We start from the raw sequence: 21,606 nt of genomic DNA, 5'->3' as shown, positions 1-21,606 counted from the left end.
GGGTGACAGTGACAGAGGAGTGTGTTATAATGATCCCAGCTAGTCCTTGGGCTTGTGTACGTGTATGAAGCACATAAACCTTGAACTTGAGTGCTTTTGTTCTCTGACTTGTTTTCTTTTTATAAACTCACACAGACAACTCGTCACTCTGCCTTTTTCCCCCATTCCAACTTTGTGAAAGCTACGTGGGAAACCTGAGGAGGAAAAAGTAGCTTCATGATCGTGGCCTCTGATTGCGATTGTGCTTTTTGGACGTTTTTTCTCGATCTTTCCAAACACAATTTAAATTGATGAAAGACAGAAGTGGATGACAATGTAGAGAGTGTCGTAGATTAGATCTGAAAATGCAAATCCTCTTTTGACAACTTTGTCAAACATAGTAACCGTCTGATGGGACCACTGTTACTCATTCCTCGCAGGAGACCTTGCATCTTCTGCCAGATCTTTGTGTTGTCTTGCTTCAGACCTCCTCAGGGGCGGATCTAGAGAAATATTAATGGGGTGGCATATACATTTTAGGGGGTAACATACACACTTTTATCCATGTGCTAACATAACTGCACAAGAGTTTTCTAATCATCAATGAGCCTTTCAACACCATTAGCTAACACAATGTAGCATTAGAACACAGGAGTGATGGTTGCTGGAAATGTTCCTCTGTACCCCTATGGAGATATTCCATTAAACATTTCCAGCTACAATAGTCATTTACCACATTAACAATGTCTACACTGTATTTCTGATTCATTAAATGTTATCGTCATTGAAAAAAGTTGCTTTTCTTTCAAAAATAAGGATATTTCTAAGTGGCCCTAAACTTTTGAACAATAGTGTAGCATTTAATACATTGTGTACAGTTATATTACCGTGTCATCAAATCCAGCCTGACTGGTGTCTTCCTTTCCAGCAGGCCACAAACTTTCATATACATATTTTTGAATTAGGTCGTTCAGATCTGGGGTGGCAGCCAGGGTGGCAAGGCATCTTCTAGGGGTGGCAGTTGCCACCATATCCGCCCCTGGACCTCCTTAATTTTACCACCTCCCTTTCACCGACTCCCTGTTGCAGCTCACATCTGTTTCCACACTCTAACACAAGGCTCCAGTGCAGTGAAATCAACTGCTCCCACCAGTCTCCCAGTGACAGGCAAACCCTCCCCACCTCTACCTGTACATCATTTTCACCTTGTCATCCAGAAGACCCTGGGCTTGCTCATCATGTTCAAGGCTGCCTTGGATGCACAGCAGTAGAATAATCCTCAGTGGAGTCACTGGCCATCTTCTGCTGCAGGCTGAAAAGTCACCCTATGATTGATGTTTTCACTTCCTAGTGTCTCATTTTCTGGAATAAAGCACCTATAGTTTACATTCATTTAGCAACTCAGAGCTTTAGTTGTAATAGTGATATTGTGAAGGCTTTAGTTGTTTTTCCTTGGAATAACTGAAGCATTTTCTTCAGCCAGGGCTGCACAGTGCCTCGGTGGTTAGCACTTCCGCCTTGCAGCTAGAAGATCCCTGGTCCGCGGCCTTCTTGGGATCTTTCTGCATGGAGTTTGCCTGTGCATGAGTGGGTTTTCTCTGAGTACTCCAGCTTCCTCACACAGTCCAAAAATACGCTGAGGGTAAATGGTGATTCTAAATTGTCCATAGGTGTGAATGTGAGTGTGATTGTTTGTCTCTATGTGTAGCCCTTTGATAGACTGGTGACCTGTCCAGGGTGTCTCCACGACACTAATGAGGATCAAGCAGTGTATAAATAATGGATGGATGGATGGATTTTCTTCAACCAAAAAAAATTTTGGTGTACTCAAATCACACCTGCTCTTCAACCAATCAGTTGGTTAGAGGGAAAAAGCTCAACCAGCCACATTACACTGACAGAACACCTGCCAGACTTATTACCCTGAAGGAAGTAAACCTTAAAAGCTCATATTTACAGCTTATTCAATCATTCTTACGCTTTCTTTTCATACAGTGGACTCAAAGCAGACCAGTGCACACATCTCACCATCTTGCATATTCCAGCTTTAAGGAAAAGTAATCAGAGGTAATTCAGGCAACAATTCAGTTTAACAAAAATATGTTAAATAAAAATTGCAATTATGAAAAACAGGCAGGTTAAAGATCTTAACCTGTGATTCTTAAAACTTACTTTTAATCTGCACGTGCAGCTTAATATTATATTGTTGACAGAAACGCTCCATAATTATATTTGTACCATTAAACCTCCAGACAGTGATGGAGGTCCCCTGTGATCTTCTTCTACCATGCCTCCCCCACTCCCCAACCAATATCAAAAGCATCCCTTTTCCTGTTTATCTTTAGTAGTATTGTCCTTGTTTATCTGCTGCTAAAAGCCACAGTTCAGGGCTCTGCAGAGATTATTAGAGAAGCTCATTCTGTTTCATCTCTATCTGCTCCTCTATCTGTCTCCCTCTTTTATCTCCCGCTCTCTTCTTTTGTCCACCGGCTAGATTGGGTAGTTGAGAAGCAGGTAGATAAGAGGTGAAGTAGCCACCTGCGTCCCAGTCTCACACACACACACACACACACATAGACATCATTCTGATGTTTGGCAGGGCTACCTGTAAGCTAATTTGTATCCCTATCTGTGTAGCCGGGAGGAAAATGCAAATGGCTTTTGAAGAGCTTGCACATGGAAAAGGTTCGGTGTGGTTTTGCATCGCTGTGTTTTTAGGATTTTCTGCACCACATCCTGATTTATCCTGTGTTTTCTTCACAGTGCTCTGACGAGGACAGTTGAGTTCTTGGGTCATCAGGGGCCCCTGGGGATCCATGTGGTCCCCTACTGCTCCTCTCTCAGTGGACGGTAAGCAGACACACACAGCTATACTCTCTCCCCTCAGTACATCCTCTTGGATTCAATGAGGCTCTCATAGGGACAAGGCAGATGGCAATGTTGACTCATAAAAATGCAGAAAAAGTTCAAGTGCTGGCATGCAATCACATACGTGTTTGCCTCTTTGCATTGATATTGAGTCTATTTCGTCTGTGTTGCAAGAACCCTGGGCCTCCACATTAAAGGCATCGAGGAAAACAGTCGCTCCAAGAGAGAGAATATCTTCAAGGAAGACGAGGCTATTGTTCAAATCAACGACACACCGCTCCAGGACAAGACCTTCACACAGTAAGCAGGCCGGGGTGTGGATGAGGGTGAAATCGCTGCTAACTAATCTGAAGCTGATTCTGAATTAAGATTCGATGGTGTAGACCAGAAACCATGTTTGTGTTTTTAGACTGAATGGTGATACAAGATATATATTTAGAGTCTGAGCGCTGAAATGTGCGAAGATCCTATTGAAATCCGATTGTGAATTATTTTTTGAAACTCAAATTTGGCGGCCTAAAAATACTCGAAAACACGTGAAACTTTGCACACACATCAGGACCAGTGAAAAATGTGATTATTTTAGGGGTGTAATTTGTCAAGACGCACAAAAATGTAATTGACAACCATACATAAACACAACAGGAAGTCAGCCATTTTGAATTATGTGTCATATTTTGGACGATTTTGGACCAATTTTTGCACATTTTCAAAAGCTATAAACTCAAACTGTGTAACCCCAACAGAGGGGAAATTTGGCCAGGATGTACACCAGGCATGGCTGATCAAAAGTTAACAAAATGCTCCACAGAAATCTAAGGACGTGAAAATGACAGCCCTCAGAATTTCGACGTTTCACAACGAAACAGGAAGTACTGTGTCACTGGCCTGTACATGCTCTAATCTACCTCAAACTTTACATGTGTGATCAGTCCAAAACCACATGAATGTCCAAATAAAACGCAAAAAAGTAGCTTTTGTAGAATGTATTTAAATGCAGTCAGTTTCTCAGTCAAAATCACATTTTAGAAAACATTTTAGTACAACTATTTATCTGTTTCATTATGATGTCTAAAATACTTTTTACTGGGTATATAACTCCGTCTCTAAGCATCCTTTTCAGTGATTTCAAGGACTCGTACTATAACAACAGGAGGAGAAAAAACCAAACTAGCTGTACACTTTTAAAATACAGTTTCAAAGTTTACTCTTGCTGTTCTCGATGATCATGCATAGTCAGTTTCTTTCAGCAGAGGAAATAATTGTTCAAAACCTCATTTTGTTTCTTTATTTATTTGGACAAGACAGTGCATATTCATGAACATATAATCTCATAAGTTTACACAAGGTTGCAGTAAATAAGTCGGATTTAGCACAAGGCTAATTTCCATCCGTTGTCTCAAACATAAAACAACTCTTCTTGTCAAACACACATTTCAGATATGTATAATATTTAATTGAAATCACTTAATTCTGTATGCGTCATTAAAAATTGTGTCAAAAACTAACCGTTTGCACCAGTACCTGTAAATGAAATCCTAAAACTTTTACACTGAGCTGTGAATGATAGTCACATGACAAAAATTCAGAGATATTTTGGGTGAACTGCAGGCTGTGTTTATACAAAGTGGAGAGGAGACGACAAAGGACAAAGAGAGGAAAATAAAATGGAAGATACATTGAGCATGTTGAAGTATCTTTCTAAAGTTGATGTGCAGAGTACTGTAAAAAAAAAGAAAGAAAGCGTAGTTTATCAAGGTTGTAAACAAGGAAATAGGCTCAGTCACACTATTTTTTCCTGGTATTAGCAACACCTGTGGGAAATGGGGAAAAATGTTGTGCATCTATTTCTGCAAAACAAGTGTTCGAAGAGAATTGACTTTTGTTTTGGTCTTTTATGATTTATGGCATTATATCTGTGTCATACTGCACACAGTTGGTAAAACATGAGCCCACAGTGAGTGAAAATGACGAGGAGTCAGGAGGCAGAAAGTGCCCAAAACTGCTTCGGGTTCTTGAAGATGAATGGAGAGATATCTAAACCTTTTAATACTGAGAACAGACTAGGATGAGACAGGGAAAGAAAGGTTTGAAGCAACCAAAAGAGACAAAGAGGTTGTCTGAAAACCCAGGAGGTGTCTAAAATGATTCCAGATCTTACATGTTTTGGGGGCCTGTCATGGGGGAGTAATCCAGAAAAGGCTGATGCTATTTCAATAAAGTGACATCCATCTCTATCCTTATTGGGGTATCTATCTGTTCCACACCTGAATGTTAATGGGATTAGCAACACACCATTAAATTTGGTAATGCCTCACCTCCGTCTGGTTTAGGCCATTGTCGAAGCAATTTTTGTAACCCAGGAGTCTCTTTATCTGCTTTAAATGGAAGGTCAAGGTAATTTAAAAAAAAATGTATCAGTAAGAATAATCAGTGGGCACTGAAACAGAAGAATTTAGGGAGTGCGCCACAAACAAGATGATAAATAAAGCTACTATGGACAACTTTAAATGGCAAGTTCCACATTAAGCTGCATCAGTTCGGTTTTACTGAACATCAGTTCCCCAGTAAGTAAACTGAAGGATGTGGAAGTGGTAGGGGCAACAGGAACTAAAATAAAGTTGGGTGTGTACAACAGTATATCATCTGCATACAATGATAACGTCTGTTCATGTCTGTATCTCACTCTAGTTTTGATTGAGGGTATTGGAGCGAAGGGGTTCTGTGGTGGGGGAAAACAACAAGAGACGTAAAGGGGAGCTCTGGCGTGTCGTCGGTTGCAGGTTGAATCCTGATTGGGTGTTATTGGTATGGACAAAGGCTTGAGGGGATGAGTGCAGAAGTGTTATCCAAGTAACAAATTCTAAGTCAAAGCTATTTCCACTCTACCCGGTCAAACTTGAATCCTGTAGTGAATTTATTGTGTTTTAGTTCTCTATAAATGCTAAATTATCTCTTTGGTAATGAAAAATTTGAAGAAAGATTCAAGATTTGAATAGTATTTGGATCAGGTTATCATGACACGACCCTGTATAGGTCTTTCTGTCAGGGATATGATTAGGAACTGCATGGAAAAAGCCCTGAAAGCTGAAAAATAAGCTTCTGTGTGTGTGCTTGTGTACATTCTCCCACCCACCCGTCACCACTGTAGCATTGTACAGATATCCCACCTGTCACTCAGTTTGCTTCCACTATCAGCCAGACAATTCCCTCACATTCTGTGCCCTGTCGTATCTCACCGCCACATCTACTGTCACAAGAGTGTATTGTCTCGCTTTCTTTCTAATTTCTTCCTCTTTTCAGCGCTCACACTACAAACTCCTGTCCCCATTTTTTCCCCGTTCCCTTCACCCTCTCTCTCGCTCTTTCGGAGGTGGAGCTGAATAGGTCCATTTAACAGCATCCCACTGTGTTGTCTGTTTTGTGTGAATGTTGTGCTGATAGTAGTCCATTAAAACTGCAATAGGAGCCTGCTGTAAGGTCCCTCCATCTGATAGGGACCACAGTGTCCCAAACCAGCTGGAAGAGTCACTCTGTTCTTGATCCAAGCTGAAATACAGCTCCATTAGCCATGCACAGGCCTCATTCACCCCCCTCATTCTTTCCTTTCCAATTGTCTGTTCTCCTTTTATGCTCCCCTTGAATTTCGTCACCTTTTTTGCTGGTTTACAGTTTTGTAGTAGTCCACAAAGGAGATCACATTGAGCTGTCCCAGATGTCTTCCTTTGTCACATATATAAACACAAAAACAAATTAAATATTGCTGCTCTCTTTATTTCTTTTTTCTTTCCTTAGGTCTCAGGAGGTGTTCCGTCAAGCCATGTCCAGCTCTTCAGTGCGTCTGGAAGTCCTACCAGCTGCCAACAAGCCTCGATACGAGAAGAGCCTCATCGGCCAGCTTTTCACCGGCGACGGCAAAGACACCATGACAAAATCAAAGAGCCCCATGCTGGTCCATCCTAAAGCTGACTCCCATCCAGAGCTCAAACTAGATCCCAAAGTGAACGCCAAATCAGAGGTGAAGCGACCAGACAGTCGAGCCAAAACCCCAGAGCCAGCTATGCCAAGAGCATCACCAGTAGAGCTCCAGTCTGGTCCAAGCTCTTTGGAGAGAGTTTCTCCAACACCTCCATCTACGGCGGCGAGCTCTTCCCCGATACCCAGGACCGACAACCAGAGCCCACTGACCCCTAAGAGTCCTGTTTTTCCCGGCCTGGCTAACCTCACCAACAAGAAGGGTGGCAAGAGGATGAAGATCGACCTGAAGAAGGGTAAATAACACACTGATTGTCTATTTATTTTACATCAACTCTTGATGTTGGGCATTAAGACATCAGCATCAATTTGCCAGTCATTGACAGAACTACAGTTTATTTGCACGATTGGCCTCTTTTGCAAGTCCTTCATCCTTTTTGAAGTGCAATACTGAATTGTGGGAATGTCTCTTTAAATCCAGAAGGAACATTGTCTTTGGCATCCATAAAACCCCCAAATAACTATGTCTGACCATCAAAATTACATTTATGGGGGGCAAGGACAAGTGTGAAAATTTGAAATTCATCATTTGTGTCTTCATTAGGGCCCGACCGATATGGATTATTTGAGGCTGATGTCGATATTTGGCAGAAAAAAATACTGATAATTGATTAATCGGCTGATGATTTAAAAAAATATGTAATGAATAAAACAACTTACTTTTTGGTTCCTTAATGGTTACAGCAAAAAATATATGAATTATAGGCAGAACATTTTACTGTTTCATAGTACATCATTCTGCACGACTCCGACACTTAACAGCATTTACTGTTTTATGAAAAATTAAGAATATATCGGCGTGTAATCGGCAAAACTCTGGCTGATGGCGATTATTTTGAAAAGGCATATAATTTATTGGCCAGCCAATAAATCGGTCAGGCCCTCGTCTCCATTAATGCTTTAAAAATATTTTCTTGTTCTCCAGATTTATTTTTCTTGTGTAATACCTGTTAAACCAAGCAGCTGACTTGAGCCCTAGATGTTGTTCTCTCCATCAACTTCAGGCTTTTCAGTCAGACTCTCACAAAACAACTTGTGGAAGTATTGATTGGTTTAATCCATACTGACGGAAACGTTTCATTTTTGTTTGATCTCTGTATAACCGTACCAACTGTCTGGTTATATATTTGAACCCAGACTGAGTCAGTCTGGCATCCCAGCCACCTTATCTCTCATCCCTCAGTGCAGCAGAGCTCATGTGTTGATAGCATGGGAATAGACTCTTATGACTGTGAACACGCTCTGTTCTGGCAATCTGCAGTGTTATAGGGGATTGAATGGATAGCTGTAATTGGGCTACACACACACACACACACACACTTCTCTCATGACAGGTATCCAGAGAAAGGCAGGACACCCAGATGAAAGGATAGAAGAAATTGGGCTCCACACTCTCCAGCTTCACCTCAAAGCCCCATTCACTCGTTTTTATTGTTACCTTCTTTCTTTTCCAGCACCTTTTCATGCCTCCTATTTTCTTCCTCCTTTTCCCTCCATCCTGCTTTTGTTTGATTTTTTTCATTTTTTCTTCACCCCCTGTCTCCCTCTCTGCCTTTCAGCTGATGCAAGATCAGAGCAGAGGATATTATGGGGTTTCTAACACCCTCTCCCTCGGCAACAGGCTCTTTCTCTCGTTGATTGACAGGTGGCGAGGTTTTAGGTGCGCTAATGTAGGGCAGGCAGAGGCTTAGCTCGGAGACCAGATAGCATCGTTCACCGCCTTTAGTATGCTACGGCGGCTTTGCTCTGCCCGCTCACACACACACACACACACACACACACACACACACACACACACACACACACACACATACACACACACAGTCACACACACACAGTCACACACAGAGCGTGGCACATTTCACTCATGGCTTGGGGCTTGTGAGGCCGTGAAAGAGGGAGAGGGTGGAGGCTCTGGGGGTTGATGTTTGGCACATGGGTGTGTGGCCTCGGAAAACACGCACACACACTTGTAAATGAACACACCGAAAGTAAACGCAGGCACAAGGAGAATCTTTGCAGAAATCACATCACATCCCCCGGGGAGGGAAGCTACAGAGGGGAATAATATCTCTCAGGTTCTTCACTCTCTCTCTCCTCTGCCTCCACCTTCATTCCATCTTCTCCCTCTACCTCCCACCATCAGCCACCGTTCGGCCTGCTCACACGTGAAATTAAAGGCAGAGTCTGTCTAATCCGGCTAGGGGAGAAGCCTGCTCCTGGCGGCTCAGAGGCTGAGCCAGGCAACTAACCCCCAGAGGAAAACAGGCACTTAAAGAGTAGTTAATGTGGAGGACGATGCTAAAACTTCAGATGGGGTTACGAAGGACAAGAGAGGATATGGAGACTCCATGGTGAGTGGAGAAGGAGAAAGAAAGGAGAAAGTGACAGAACAGGGAGATGAGAGCGCAAATTCAATTAAAACGAAATTAAAAAGTCATAAAATTCATAATTAAGTCTTGTTTTCAGGGGCATGGATGTCCCCAGTGCACACCGTGACGCAGGCTGCTTTGTTCGTACAGGCACAGAGGGTCTGGGCTTCACCGTGGTAACCAGGGACTCCACCATCCACGGGCCAGGGCCAATCTTAGTGAAGAATATCCTGCCGCGCGGTGCAGCCATCAAGGACGGCCGTCTGCAGCCTGGAGACCGCATCCTGGAGGTGAAAGAGATCTCAGCGAGGCCATCTCCCACCGAGGAGAAAACAAACAGCAATAGCTGTGGGTAGAAGAGGGAAATCACCATCATTAGGAGCTGGCAGTGGAGCTCTGTGGCCCCCCTGCTGGTTAGACAGAGTCGCTGCACTTTCCCAGGGAATTATCCACATACAGCTAGACTACAGGACAACTTACAGCAGGGGTGTCAAACTCATTTTAGTTCAGGGGCCACATGCAGCCCAATTTGATCTCAGGTGTTGTGGACCAGTAAAATCACAGCATAATAACCTATAAAAAAAAAAAAAAAAACAAAAAAAACACAATTTACAATTTTTTCCTTTGTTTTAGTGCAAAAAAGTACATTCTGAAAATGTTCACATTTAAGGAATTTGATTTTGACAAAACATTATGAACAACCTGAAATTTCTTCAGGAAAATAAGTTCAATTTCAGCAGCATTATGCCTCAGCTTATGAGGCAAAAAGGAGACACAAAATGACAAAATCGAGAAACAAATTGACAAAAAAATGAAACAAACGACACGAAACAAAACAAAAAAGAGACAAAAAAATGACAAAAAAGAAACAGAACGGCAAAAAATAGACAAGCAACACAAGTGAGACAAAAAACCCCCCACAAAACGACACAAAACAACGAATAAATCAAAACACAAAATGACAAAAATAAGAAAAAAACACAAATGAGACGAAATGAAACACAAAACGGCAGGAACAGGAGACAAACAACAAAAGTTGGACAAGAAGACAAAAAAACGCAACAAAAACAAGACAAAATGTGACAAAAATGACAATGAGCAATCTAGTATTTTACTTTATGGTCAAAAACAACTTGTCATGGTCTATAAATTATTTTACATTTATAGTTTTACAAGTTTACAGTCTGCAGTTAATGTCTTCTCTGTAATTTTTACACTTTATAAAGTCATCCCACGGCCCGATTGGACCCTCTGTAGGGCCGCTTTTGGCCCACGTGCCGCATGTTTGACTCCCCTGGTCTAAATAGTCATAAATTGTGGTGAATGCACAAATGTCAAAGAAGAATATCTCAAAAGCTTGATAGATACAACCAAACTATCATTAGAGATACATGACACAATGTTTTTTTTTTATATATATATTTTGGGAGGCCTGACCCACACAGAAGCATCGTGTCACTGGATACGTGTTGGTGCAGCACTGCCAGTGGATAATACACTTGGCTTTAATCTGCTCCTGGTTATTTTTTGTGTGCGTGTAGGTGAATGGAGTGGACATGACGGGCCGTAGCCAGGAGGAACTCGTGGCCATGCTACGCAGCACCAAGCAGGGAGAGAATGTGTGTGTGGTGGTGGCACGGCAGGAGGACATCTTCCTGCCTCGGGAACTGGTAAGAGACTGTGAATAAACACAAAAACACAGCGGCCACGTCCTCCCACCGTCTGCTGTACCTTTACACCACGTCCATTCATTCCTCTCTCTCATTGCTGCTGCTTTTCTTCATCATTTTTTCCCCCACTGCTCTTCACTTTTGCCCTCATTTTCTGTCTACCCTTCATCTTTTTTGTACACTGCAAAAACTCAAAATCTTACCAGGTCTATTTGTCTTATTTTTAGTCAGAATGTCTCATCCCACTCGATTTAAGATAAATTCACTTAACAAGTGACATTTCAGCAGATGGAGGGACTGTTTTAAGACAATGCATCTTAAATATCTTGTTAAGTCAAACAGTCTTGAAATTGTCTTGTTTTTGAGTTGTATTTTGCAAGAAAACTCTAAATAAGTTTAACCCTCATGTCGTCCTGCAGGTCAAATTGACCCGTTTTAAAGTTTGAAAATGTGGAAAAGTAATATATTTTCACAGTGAAACTTCTGATGTCCACACTTTCAACATTTTTGGGAAATCTTTGCAAATTTCACTGGATTTTGGTTGATTTTTTTTGTGAATGTTCTTAAAGAAAATATTAGAAGTTTTACTGATAGATATGTCATCACTTTAAATATTTTTAGGATTTTTTTGAAGATTTTTACTCATTTTTTGAAAGTATTTCCAAGAACTTTCTTGCCAAATTTAGGGGATTTTATTTTTTTTGAAATGATACTTTTAAGGAATTATTGGCGTTTTCTTCCTGAAGGTTTTGCAAATTTTCAGAAATTTGGGGATTTTTTTACGGGTTTTTTTGGGATTTTTTTCAAACAAGGAAACAATATTTTTTGGTGGCTGTAAATGAGGACAGCAGGAGGGTTAATACATCTCAAATTAGGAGAAACTACTATTTTTAACCATGTCTGGCCTATTTTAAGACACCTAAGCTTGACAATCCTGGTAAAACATAGCTTAAAATAAGTTTTCCCAGCTATTGTTAAGGTCTCAAGATTCTAAATATCATTTTTTATTTCAAGAAATCTTACCAAATCATTTTTCACTTGTTCTAATGGCAGATTTTTTCACTTATTTCAAGGTAAAAGTTCCTTGAAATAAGCTTTTTTTCTTGTTTTGAGAGGGGCATTTTTTCTAGTGCATTGCTGCTACTTTTGTTGATCATTTTTTCCCCCACTGCTCTTCACTTTTGCCCTCATTTTCTGTCTCCCCTTCATCTTTTTTATACACTTCCCCTACATTGTGTCATTTTTTTCCCCCAGCAAACCTCTTTATGTCGATGCCCTTTTGTGGCACACACGGTCAAACGCACCCGGAGTTTGCCCCGGCCTTCCTGTCCCTCTCGGGTTTGTTGACACAGCAACGCCAGAGGAAGTCGCACACATGCAAGCGGCGGTGGCCCGGCAGGAAGTGTGCGAGCGTGTCGGCGCTTGTCGACACGCCGCGGGCGTTAAGTGACCGTTTACCTGTAGCGGCAGACGGGGGTCAGGAGTCAGCGTCTGGCCTGTGAAGCTGACACAGTTTGACTTGCGGCTCACGGGGGACGTTTTATCAATAAACATACTTTTAAACATACATCCATGCAGCCAGGTGGCCCCTTGAAAGTCACTCGCTCTGTGTAAATGATGTGCTCTTCTGTTCGCTCCCTTCTGTCCTTTGTGGTTATTCTGATTATTCCCGTTCCATTACTTCAAAGCGCTGCGAGAAAGACACGCGGGGCTTTGTAGTGACTGATGCATATTCACACCTAGAGTGGCTGCACACACACACACACACACACACATTCACACAAACTCCTAAACACCTAGTCCTTGATAAAAACTTGAACACAAGTGCTCCCTCTCACACACACACACACACACACATGAACACAGCACGCATCTTTAAACAGCTAAGTTACTGCTTCCGAAAATAGTTTGCCCTCATTAATGGCCCAGCAGTCTTGGCATAACAAGTGCACTTTGAAGAGCCTCTACAGTCTTCATCTAACACTTGCTTGTATTTGTGCATTAGAGAGAGACTTAAAGAGTCGGGGGGAGGCGGTGGAGAGGCACAATGTGAGAGAGCCTTCACTCCTGTCTCTATCCAGGCTGTTGAAGTTGTCGGTGCCCCGTGAGATCTGGCCCTTATCTGCAGCACAGTCCTCCACCTCAAAGACGTTTTGATGTCCCTTAAGCGTACACACACACTTACAAATACACGCCACACACAGGCAGCTCTGGAGGTTTTGCGTCATAGAATGTGGATGTGGCAGACGCACAGAAAGCAGAGGATTACATAAACACACAGAAACAACCACAGAGAAATCGTTCATTAAAAAGTAGCCAAATGAGGCAAAAACAAACAGGAGCACACAGTGAACCCAACAGAGGACAGATGTGGGTATTTCTGGATAATAATATGTCACGCCTGACCCTCACAATCATCCATTTTTGTGCACAATAACATTTTTGTATTTAATGAAGCCATGCAAATTTTCACCTTCAGACTATGAATATTTTCCAAGTTATAGGTCCTTGAAGTACATAAGGACAGGAAGGATTTTTTTTAATTCTTACTGCATATTTAAAGGAGCATTTGAGCTCTGTTAAAAACAGCCAAATCAGTTTTACATCCACTCTAGGTTTCACAATCTAAAGCCAAAATCTTGTTTCCATTCATAATGATTTGATTTATAATAGGGCTGTCAAAATTAACGCGTTAACGTGGATTAATCCATCATCTAAGAACCCTGCTAGGTTTGTATTCTCTGAACAGATCGCAGATGTATTCTGGACCTAAACCATTCTGGGATTTGTAAACGATCAATAGGGTTTTAAAGTCTATTCTATGACTGACTGGAAGCCAGTGTAGAGATTTTAGAAGTGGTGTGATGTGTTCAGATCTCTTAGTCCTGGTTAAATGCGCCAAACTATCGTATTAAAGATGCAAATACTGATGTTTTCTCTCCATTTCTCAGCCATAGCAAGGTTTTGTTATCAGTATGTGACCTGAAATGGATGTGAAATTGATTTGGTTGCAGTTTTTAAAACTGTATGAAGTTATGATGGCTCAAAAATATTTGGAAATATCACACGATAGGTGCAAAATTTCTAATCACTGCATGTACAAAGGGTGTGTAGCTTGGAAAATATTCATATCAGCTGATACTGAAGGTGCCAGGTAGGAGGCCTTGATTGATTTTTCATGGAATGAAATCTACAAGCTGGACTAAACACCATTCTGACCTTTCCAGAATCTACAACTTTCCCCAAAACACAAACAAAGAAAAAGCATTTTTCTCTTTTCTGTCTTCCTTTTTTTATTCCCTCGCTGGTTCTAATTGCTCGACTCTTTCCCTTGCTAGTAGCGAATAATTGTTGAAATTAGTGGAGCGCTAGCGAGGGGTGGCTCGCTACAATTTGGTTCCATAAAAGATGTAATGATGATGCAGGCGCATTAAGTTGTCAGCCATCTGCCTCGTCGTGCCAACATGTTTGCGTGGAGGTGTCTGTCAGCACGTCTGCATCGCAATTATTCATTAATGTTTTAGAGGCTGCAACATCTTGTACGCATTGCTTTTATGGATTTCATATCCAATACTGCATGCAAATCAGTTGTTCATTACTGCAGTTTTGCGTTCAGTAGCTGCTGAGATTAATTGGCTGAATCGCAGCTAAGTTTTCCTTGACCAACCTCGTTGTCGCTGCTGCAGATAATTAATGTACAATATCGGATTATTGCATCTATCAAGGTCTAATTTGCTCCTCAACTCCGTCTATCCACCTTCTCTGTGGTTCACATACAGAAAGTGTTTACATGCACTTTCTTGATACCCTGATCTTGTCTGGAACAGAAAACAAGTGAAGGCATGACCAGACTGCTGCTTTACACGGCTCTGTTTTAGCTCTACATACTGGAATCTTTTCTCAGGTTTTCACATATCAGACGTCACAGCAGCACAATGAGATGAAAGGGAAGATTAGCGCTAAAATTGTTCATGTTGAATTTCACTGTGTTAGATATTCTTTTAAGGTGGCTCTTGAAACGCAGTGTCACACCAAGATATTAGAATTCAGAGACAATTTCTAGTTCCTGTCCTCCCAAAAAGACTCTTGAATGTCTGTTGCTTGCTTTGTGAACATCATACAAACAGTTTTAGTGTAAATTCAGAAGCAGACATGATTTAAAAAGCCAAATTTCGACAAATTTTCCTCTTAAATTCTTCTTGACTGTATCAGAGAGTCTGTATGTTGATATAGGAGCTTGTACAGACTGAAACTTCTCTTCTTAAGGGCCTGAGGTCGCTATTTTTGACGCTACTTATTCAACACACAAGACTGGGAGACAGCTACAACCTGAAAATACATACGCATTTGGTTTCTCTAAAAATAAAAAAGAAAACATGAGTAATTAATTAGAAAATATGATTAGCATATAAATAAATGATGACCCATGAGTTTGTTTTCACAGCTTTTGCATAGCTCATTATGTAAATAGGTTTGCATTTTATTTCACATTGAGTGTATTTACAGAGGGTCCATGCAGGTACATAATAAGCACAATTTAGCCACTCACAGCTGTGATTCTTGCTGCTCTTTATGCCTGTTGGCATCACGGTTAATTCTAAAAGTGTCCGACCAGTTGATCATTTAGACAGACGAATGCTTAAAAGTCTTTTTTTTTTTTAAATGAAAAAGTTTCCTAATTAGCACTTAACATAATTTACAGTCAGGCTAGATGGATGGAACATCATTAGTCTTCCAGGCATTAGTCATAAAGCAGAGCAGAGGACAAATTAAAATTAGGATTTGATGGTGGTGGTACATGAAAAGTAATGTGATTACCAAAGCTGTGCCAGTTTAGAGAACTAGCTAGGAAAGACAAATGAACTCATAACTCATATTCATCCTCTCTGGAACATAAACACAAAATTTCATGCCAATTCGTTAAATATTTATAGATATATACAAGTGTGGTTGTAGTTGGAGAGAGTCTGCAGTCAATGAAGCTACATTTTCTGCAAAGCTTGCTCATGTACAGTAATGCCCTCCTTGACTGTGGTAACAGGGAGGTGACAGGTCAGCCCAGCAGTTTTCCAGCAGCTCTGAAGCTGGTCAAAGTTTAGCGTTTTGCTAAAGGACACTTCAGCAGAGCAGCATTTTCTGACACAGCAGCTTGAACCCAGGTCGTCTGACTAAAAGACCAGTTTTGCTGCCGAAATACGACACTCAAATAGTATTTTTTTTCCCTCTCTCGCACATTTAGAGTCGACTTTTCGAGAACTAGCTGAACCTCTGATTGATTGCTTTCAATGGAGGCGGTACTGATGCTTCACGAGCGGCGTGTCGTTCTGTGAATGCGTTCGCCGGCGCTGGGAGGCTACGCTGGTCTCTTTCGGTCCAAAGAATAACAATAAAAGCCTGCGAATTTGCCTCGTTATTAAGATACAAAAAGACAGCGATTTTCTACCCCATCTCCTGTACTCGTACGCACTAAGTAATTAAAAAGTGATAACTTCTAATCACAGTTTCATTCCTGTCAGCATTTTCTGCATCTCCTCCGCTCGGCGCTCTCATTATTTCACGGGGCCTCGTTTTGTTTCAGGGCGGAGATTAGAGACTAGCTTTGTGGTGTTTTTTTTTGTGGGTATGATATATGTGTGCGAGTGAAAGTGTGCGTAGTGGTGTTATTAGTTTGCCAGAGACAGGATGGAGGGGTCACGCTGCACATGGTTGACCCGCTGTTGCCAGCAAACCCAGGCCAGCTCACAGGAAAAAGAGGTTCTGAGGCAGAAAATAATTTTACTGTGGTGCTGTTGTCTCTTTTTTCAGCTTCTTTTTGTTTGTCTACCAATAGCTCTCATCTTTTTTTCTCTTTCTGTCAGTTTGCCTTCAAGCTCGTCTTCTTTTTTATTTTTTTTCATTACAATATCCTCCCTCCCAGCCCGCACCAGAATTATCCCTCAATCAGTCATTTTATTTTCCTTTCTCCTCATTGTGAGGTAAAGGTGTAAAGCGGCGACGAGGCAGACATTAAGGCGATTAATTGGCAGCTCCGTCGTCGCCGCCGAGCGCGGCGAGATCTCATCTTAATTGAATGTCGCTCTCACCGCTAATCCCCCCCGCTTTGAAACCCCCCATTTAGAAATCCTCAGCGACAAAAGGCTCTGTGTGTAATCGCTGTGTATCACCCCCCCACCCTGCTCCTCACCACCCACCCCGGGGTAAGAAAAAGCTTCTTTTTGTCTCCTCATTTGGGTGTTGAAGAGGGTGGTCTCTCTCCTGGCTAAAAGCTTGTTAAAGAGCCATTTCTGGGGGCTAACGGTGGCGGGAGGAGCGGAGCCAAGGGGTCCCAGTCGACCCGAGGACGCAATTTGCCCCCGAGGAAGGGGCATTAGTGGGGATATTGGAGATGGCGAGAGTGTGTCTGCGTTTAGACCACCACTGAGATGCAGTTGGTTGAGTAAATAGATGTAAATCTGCAGTGAGATACAATAAATAAACATGCGACTTCTCATTTAAATAACTTCCCAGCATCGTGGTTTTTCCAAAGCCTTCAGAGCCTGCTGCGCTCTGATTCAGCCACCTTCACCTTGTGTGTTGTTGCAGCTCGATCACAGAGGTATTTAAAACCTCCCAGGTTGCCACCTGAGTCTTCTCAAGTGTCTCTGAAGCAGGAAGTAGCAGATTGTCTTTGTAATTCCTCTGGTTTTGAGTAACAGCACTCTGAAATGCCTTGTTGATAAAAATAAGCCCCGACTGAAAAACCTCAAATTATACTGAAGTAGAAAATAGATTCTGTGACTTTTGAAGGACGTCTTCTTGCTTGATTTATCTCGTTATCACCATATCCTGGAGCTGAATGTGAACCTTCGCCACCTGAAAGATAATTATCAGTAAAGCCTATACCAGGTTTTTGCAGATAGATATGTATCTGCATGCATGTTGAATGCAAAAGAAACTGCAGAAATTAATATTTTATTTGCAGCATTTTAGGACCTAGTTATTGCTTATTTATGGGTCCATTATTTTAGTTTCAGGGTCTGCTAGAATATGTTTGCATGCATTAATCTTCAAAAACTAATATTTTTCTTATACAGGGGGTCCTCGGTTTACGGCGTCCTCGACCTACAGCGTTACGTCAGAACTGGTTACATGGAACTAGTTGATGACGTCACGGACGAATACGTCATCATGTGGTGCTATAAGATGGCTTTGTTTCCATTCTCTGGATTGTGGAGGAGCTTAGAGCAAGGAGACACTGGTATATCCTCGCATCTCAGGAGCGAAGATGGCCAGCAGGGGTGACTCCTCTGATTGCAGTCAGATTGTATAGGACTCTGTGAGAAAATTACCCTTTTCTCACTTGATTTATTACCTCAGTAAACATTTTCGTAATGGATTCATGGTCTTAATTGCTAGTTTCAAGCCTTTTTGAATACGGTGTAGTGTTTATTTGTAAATTAATCTTGTCATTTACAGTGAAACAGACAATGAAGCAGGGTATGATTTAGAGTGGAGCTGCCTTATGTCAGTGTTTTGAGTCAGATCCACCCCTCACTGCCAAAACCAAATTCAAGGCAAACCATTGGGTGACAATGTGGTCACCAATCTTTTATATGCAGTCTGTGGTTCAACAACAAAACATTTGGCGTACTTTGCCTGCATCTGAGACAGTTAAGAGATAGCAGAAGGAGCTCTCGTGAGGAAATAAAGGTAGATTGGGAGAAATCTGCTCATTCTTTGGTTAAGGTTATCAATTAACTCAAATGTTTGACCCTCAATATGCAGAGTGATTTATTTGACACTGGAAAACTAAAGGAGGAAAGTTTCTCTGCGCTCCCCGTGAATCTCAGTTTAACCTGTGTTCATACACGTTAGATTAGTGACAAGTGTGATGTGTGAAATCTCCAGTGTACATACCGTCAGATCAGACTCTCAGTGAAGTAGGAGACATCTTGTTCCCAGCAGGGAGGAGGAGGAGATGTAATGTAATTGAACTGGTGTGGAGAAAAAATAAAATATTACTGTGGAGAGGAGCTCTAAAATTTTCTGATTTCAAGTTTAATATTGGTGGTAAAATAAAATGGAAACTAGACTCTGTGACTTTTGATATATCTACTTTCCACATGAGGGAGACCCGGCTTGAACAGAGGACATTGCAGTTCATGGTCAGTGAATCTGCAGCTGATCCACCGTGGTGCTCCACAGGTGTCGGATATCTTCAATAATTTAATAGTTTATTCAGAAAAAAAGGATGTCAAAGTGGCATTATGCTGTTGAAGTTACCACCAGACCACTTATAAACCACTTAGAATTCACATTTCAGGGTCAGCTTTAATAACAGAGACCAACAGTGTTGGAACATTTGAAAAAGTCTGTTCAAAAAGAATCAGAACTAAAGTAAAATCAGGTAAGGCTCTCTGATAGAAGTATGTTTTAAAACCTGATTTCCTCAGGCAGATTGTTCCAGAGCCTCAGGGCTCTGACTGCAAAAGCTCTGTCCTTTTCAGTTTGCACAAAAACAACTCTGCTCCAAGGTCTGTACTGGTGTTTACCATACTAAGTGATTGGAAATATATATGTATAGGTGGGAGAGAAGCAATAAAGGGCTCTGAAATTAATTGTTAAAGTCTTAAAACTATCCTAAAACAAACCCTGAGGCAAATTTAGGGAGAATGAAACACAAGGGATTTGTGCGAAACCATAAAGTCTTTTTAATTGTTGCTTTTTTGTATCTTGATGGTGGAAAAGATAAATAAATTCTCATATCGGTTCTGTTGAAGGTTTGGCATCCTAAACTTTGGCTACATGAGCAACACTGTGATGTTGTTCGCATCTGTGAAATACCGCAAATTAACTCCAACCCATCATGCTCTGACCTTTTTGCTGCTCGATGCAAAAAGAAAACTTGCATTGTTTGTAGTCTGAGTAGTCTGTCTGATATAAGTATATAATTAAGTCTAATTTAAGTGTTCTTGGATAGTGGTTCTTGACTTTGTTTTTGAAAAAATGGAGTTTGTTTACATGCAGGTCCCATATATGGGACAGAAACACTGAAAATGAAGATTTGGTTGTAAAAAGGAACATCAGTTGTGCTAAAATGCTACAGAAATCACTACAGAAATGATGCAGTTCAACAAAACGGGTACTCTGACGGAAGTGTCTCGTCACTAGATGAGGCAACGCAACTCACTTGTCTGATCATTTAAATCTGCACCACAAAACTGTGTATGAGAAGTGTAGAGCTAGATCTGAATGACATCCAAAGAAAAAGACTGTTTTGGATCACTTTACCAGGGTTACTGGACTTGTCATGTCAAGAAAGACATGACACCTATTAATACAGTCACCAAAGAGGGGTTTAAACACAAGATCCATTTACTTGACAAGTTGTTTGTAGCACCGTCACACCTACACTACCGTTCAAAAGTTTGGGGTCACTTAGAAATGTCCTTATTTTTGAAAGAAAAGCTTTTTTTTTTCAATGAAGACAACATTTAATGAATCAGAAATCCAGTCTAGACATTGTTAATGTGGTAAATGACTATTGTAGCTGGAAATGTTTAATGGAATATCTCCATAGGGGTACAGAGGAACATTTCCAGCAACCATCACTCCTGTGTTCTAATGCTACATTGTGTTAGCTAATGCTGTTGAAAGGCTCATTGATGTATGTGTAGTGCAGTGTAGCAAGCTGTGAACTTTATATTGTGTAGTCCTCCTAATCCTTTATCTTCTGGGTGATTGCAAACCTCACATTCTGCATTCAGGATGCATCTTTTCATCTTTCAGAATCTTCTTTACTGATGTTTTTCATGCAAAGACTGGAGGTAGTGATGGTCTTCCTGCTCGTGTCTGTTTAAATCCAAAGTGAAAACGGTGACTAAATGAACAATATGTTAAAGCACCTCAGGATTCTCTTCACTCTACACACCAACGACCTTCCAGGTTTCCTTACTGCGACTGGGTCGAGAGCTCTGACTCACACTTCGGAGCTGAGTATCTGTCCTTTACCTGGAGGCTTTAACAGAATGTTGTTTTAATTAAGCGCCCAGACGAAGCAGCGCTGACGGAGGGGGAGACAGAATTTAGATGCTGGAGGATCACAGCGAGTTTGAGGGTCGGGGATTTTAGCAGAATTATACTGGAAGACATATTTGACTCCCACATGAGAGAGGAAATGTGAACATGGATTCCTGATTCTGTCAAGGGCGAGGTGCCTGACGTAAGGCTCCTGCAATCCTGGTGTGGGCACTCACATCTTTAAAGCTGTGACAACCCGCGTGGTTGCTTTAATGTATATGCATATTCCTGTGAACATTTTTTGGAGTTCAAGAGGCTTTGTGGTATTCTTTGAACTCCATGAACCTCTGAGATACGTTCTGTCTCAAGCAGGAAGAATAAAAAAGATGAGTGAACACATGCAACCCTTCTTAACCTCCTCTCAGAGGAAAATAAGGACTCGGGAATGAAGTGGTGCTGAGGCGCCTCCCCATCTGCAAGACCCTCTTTTCCCTGGGTGGCTGAACCTGGCATTTTTTTTTTTTTGTTTTTACCTCCTCTCCATTTTGCCATTCTCTAATGACAGACATTTTCCTTTTTCCTCTTTTGTTGCCTCACTCTCCCCTTCCCCTCCTCTCTCTCTCCCCGTCTCGTTTTTTGCTGCTGTTGCCACCGCCTTGGTCATTTTCTCCACATCAAAATAG

General features: G+C 41.4%; 1 protein-coding gene across 4 annotated transcripts in view; it reads left to right on the top strand.

The window, feature by feature from the left end:
* Positions 1-21,606, top strand: part of pard3ba (par-3 family cell polarity regulator beta a) — a 210,630-nt gene that overhangs the window by 62,188 nt on the left and 126,836 nt on the right. For all 4 annotated transcript variants that reach the window (XM_055008546.1, XM_055008545.1, XM_055008547.1 and 1 more), the window contains 5 exons: positions 2,743-2,829; positions 3,022-3,147; positions 6,643-7,118; positions 9,405-9,544; positions 10,796-10,924. In XM_055008546.1, the coding sequence (XP_054864521.1) occupies positions 2,743-2,829; positions 3,022-3,147; positions 6,643-7,118; positions 9,405-9,544; positions 10,796-10,924 (958 nt within the window). The remainder of the gene's footprint in view (positions 1-2,742; positions 2,830-3,021; positions 3,148-6,642; positions 7,119-9,404; positions 9,545-10,795; positions 10,925-21,606) is intronic.

This window comes from Amphiprion ocellaris, chromosome 24 (genome assembly GCF_022539595.1).
Source record: "Amphiprion ocellaris isolate individual 3 ecotype Okinawa chromosome 24, ASM2253959v1, whole genome shotgun sequence".
NCBI classification, from domain to species: Eukaryota; Metazoa; Chordata; class Actinopteri; family Pomacentridae; genus Amphiprion; species Amphiprion ocellaris.
Note: the sequence above shows the minus strand (reverse complement) of the source record. Positions and strands in the feature narration are given on the sequence as shown.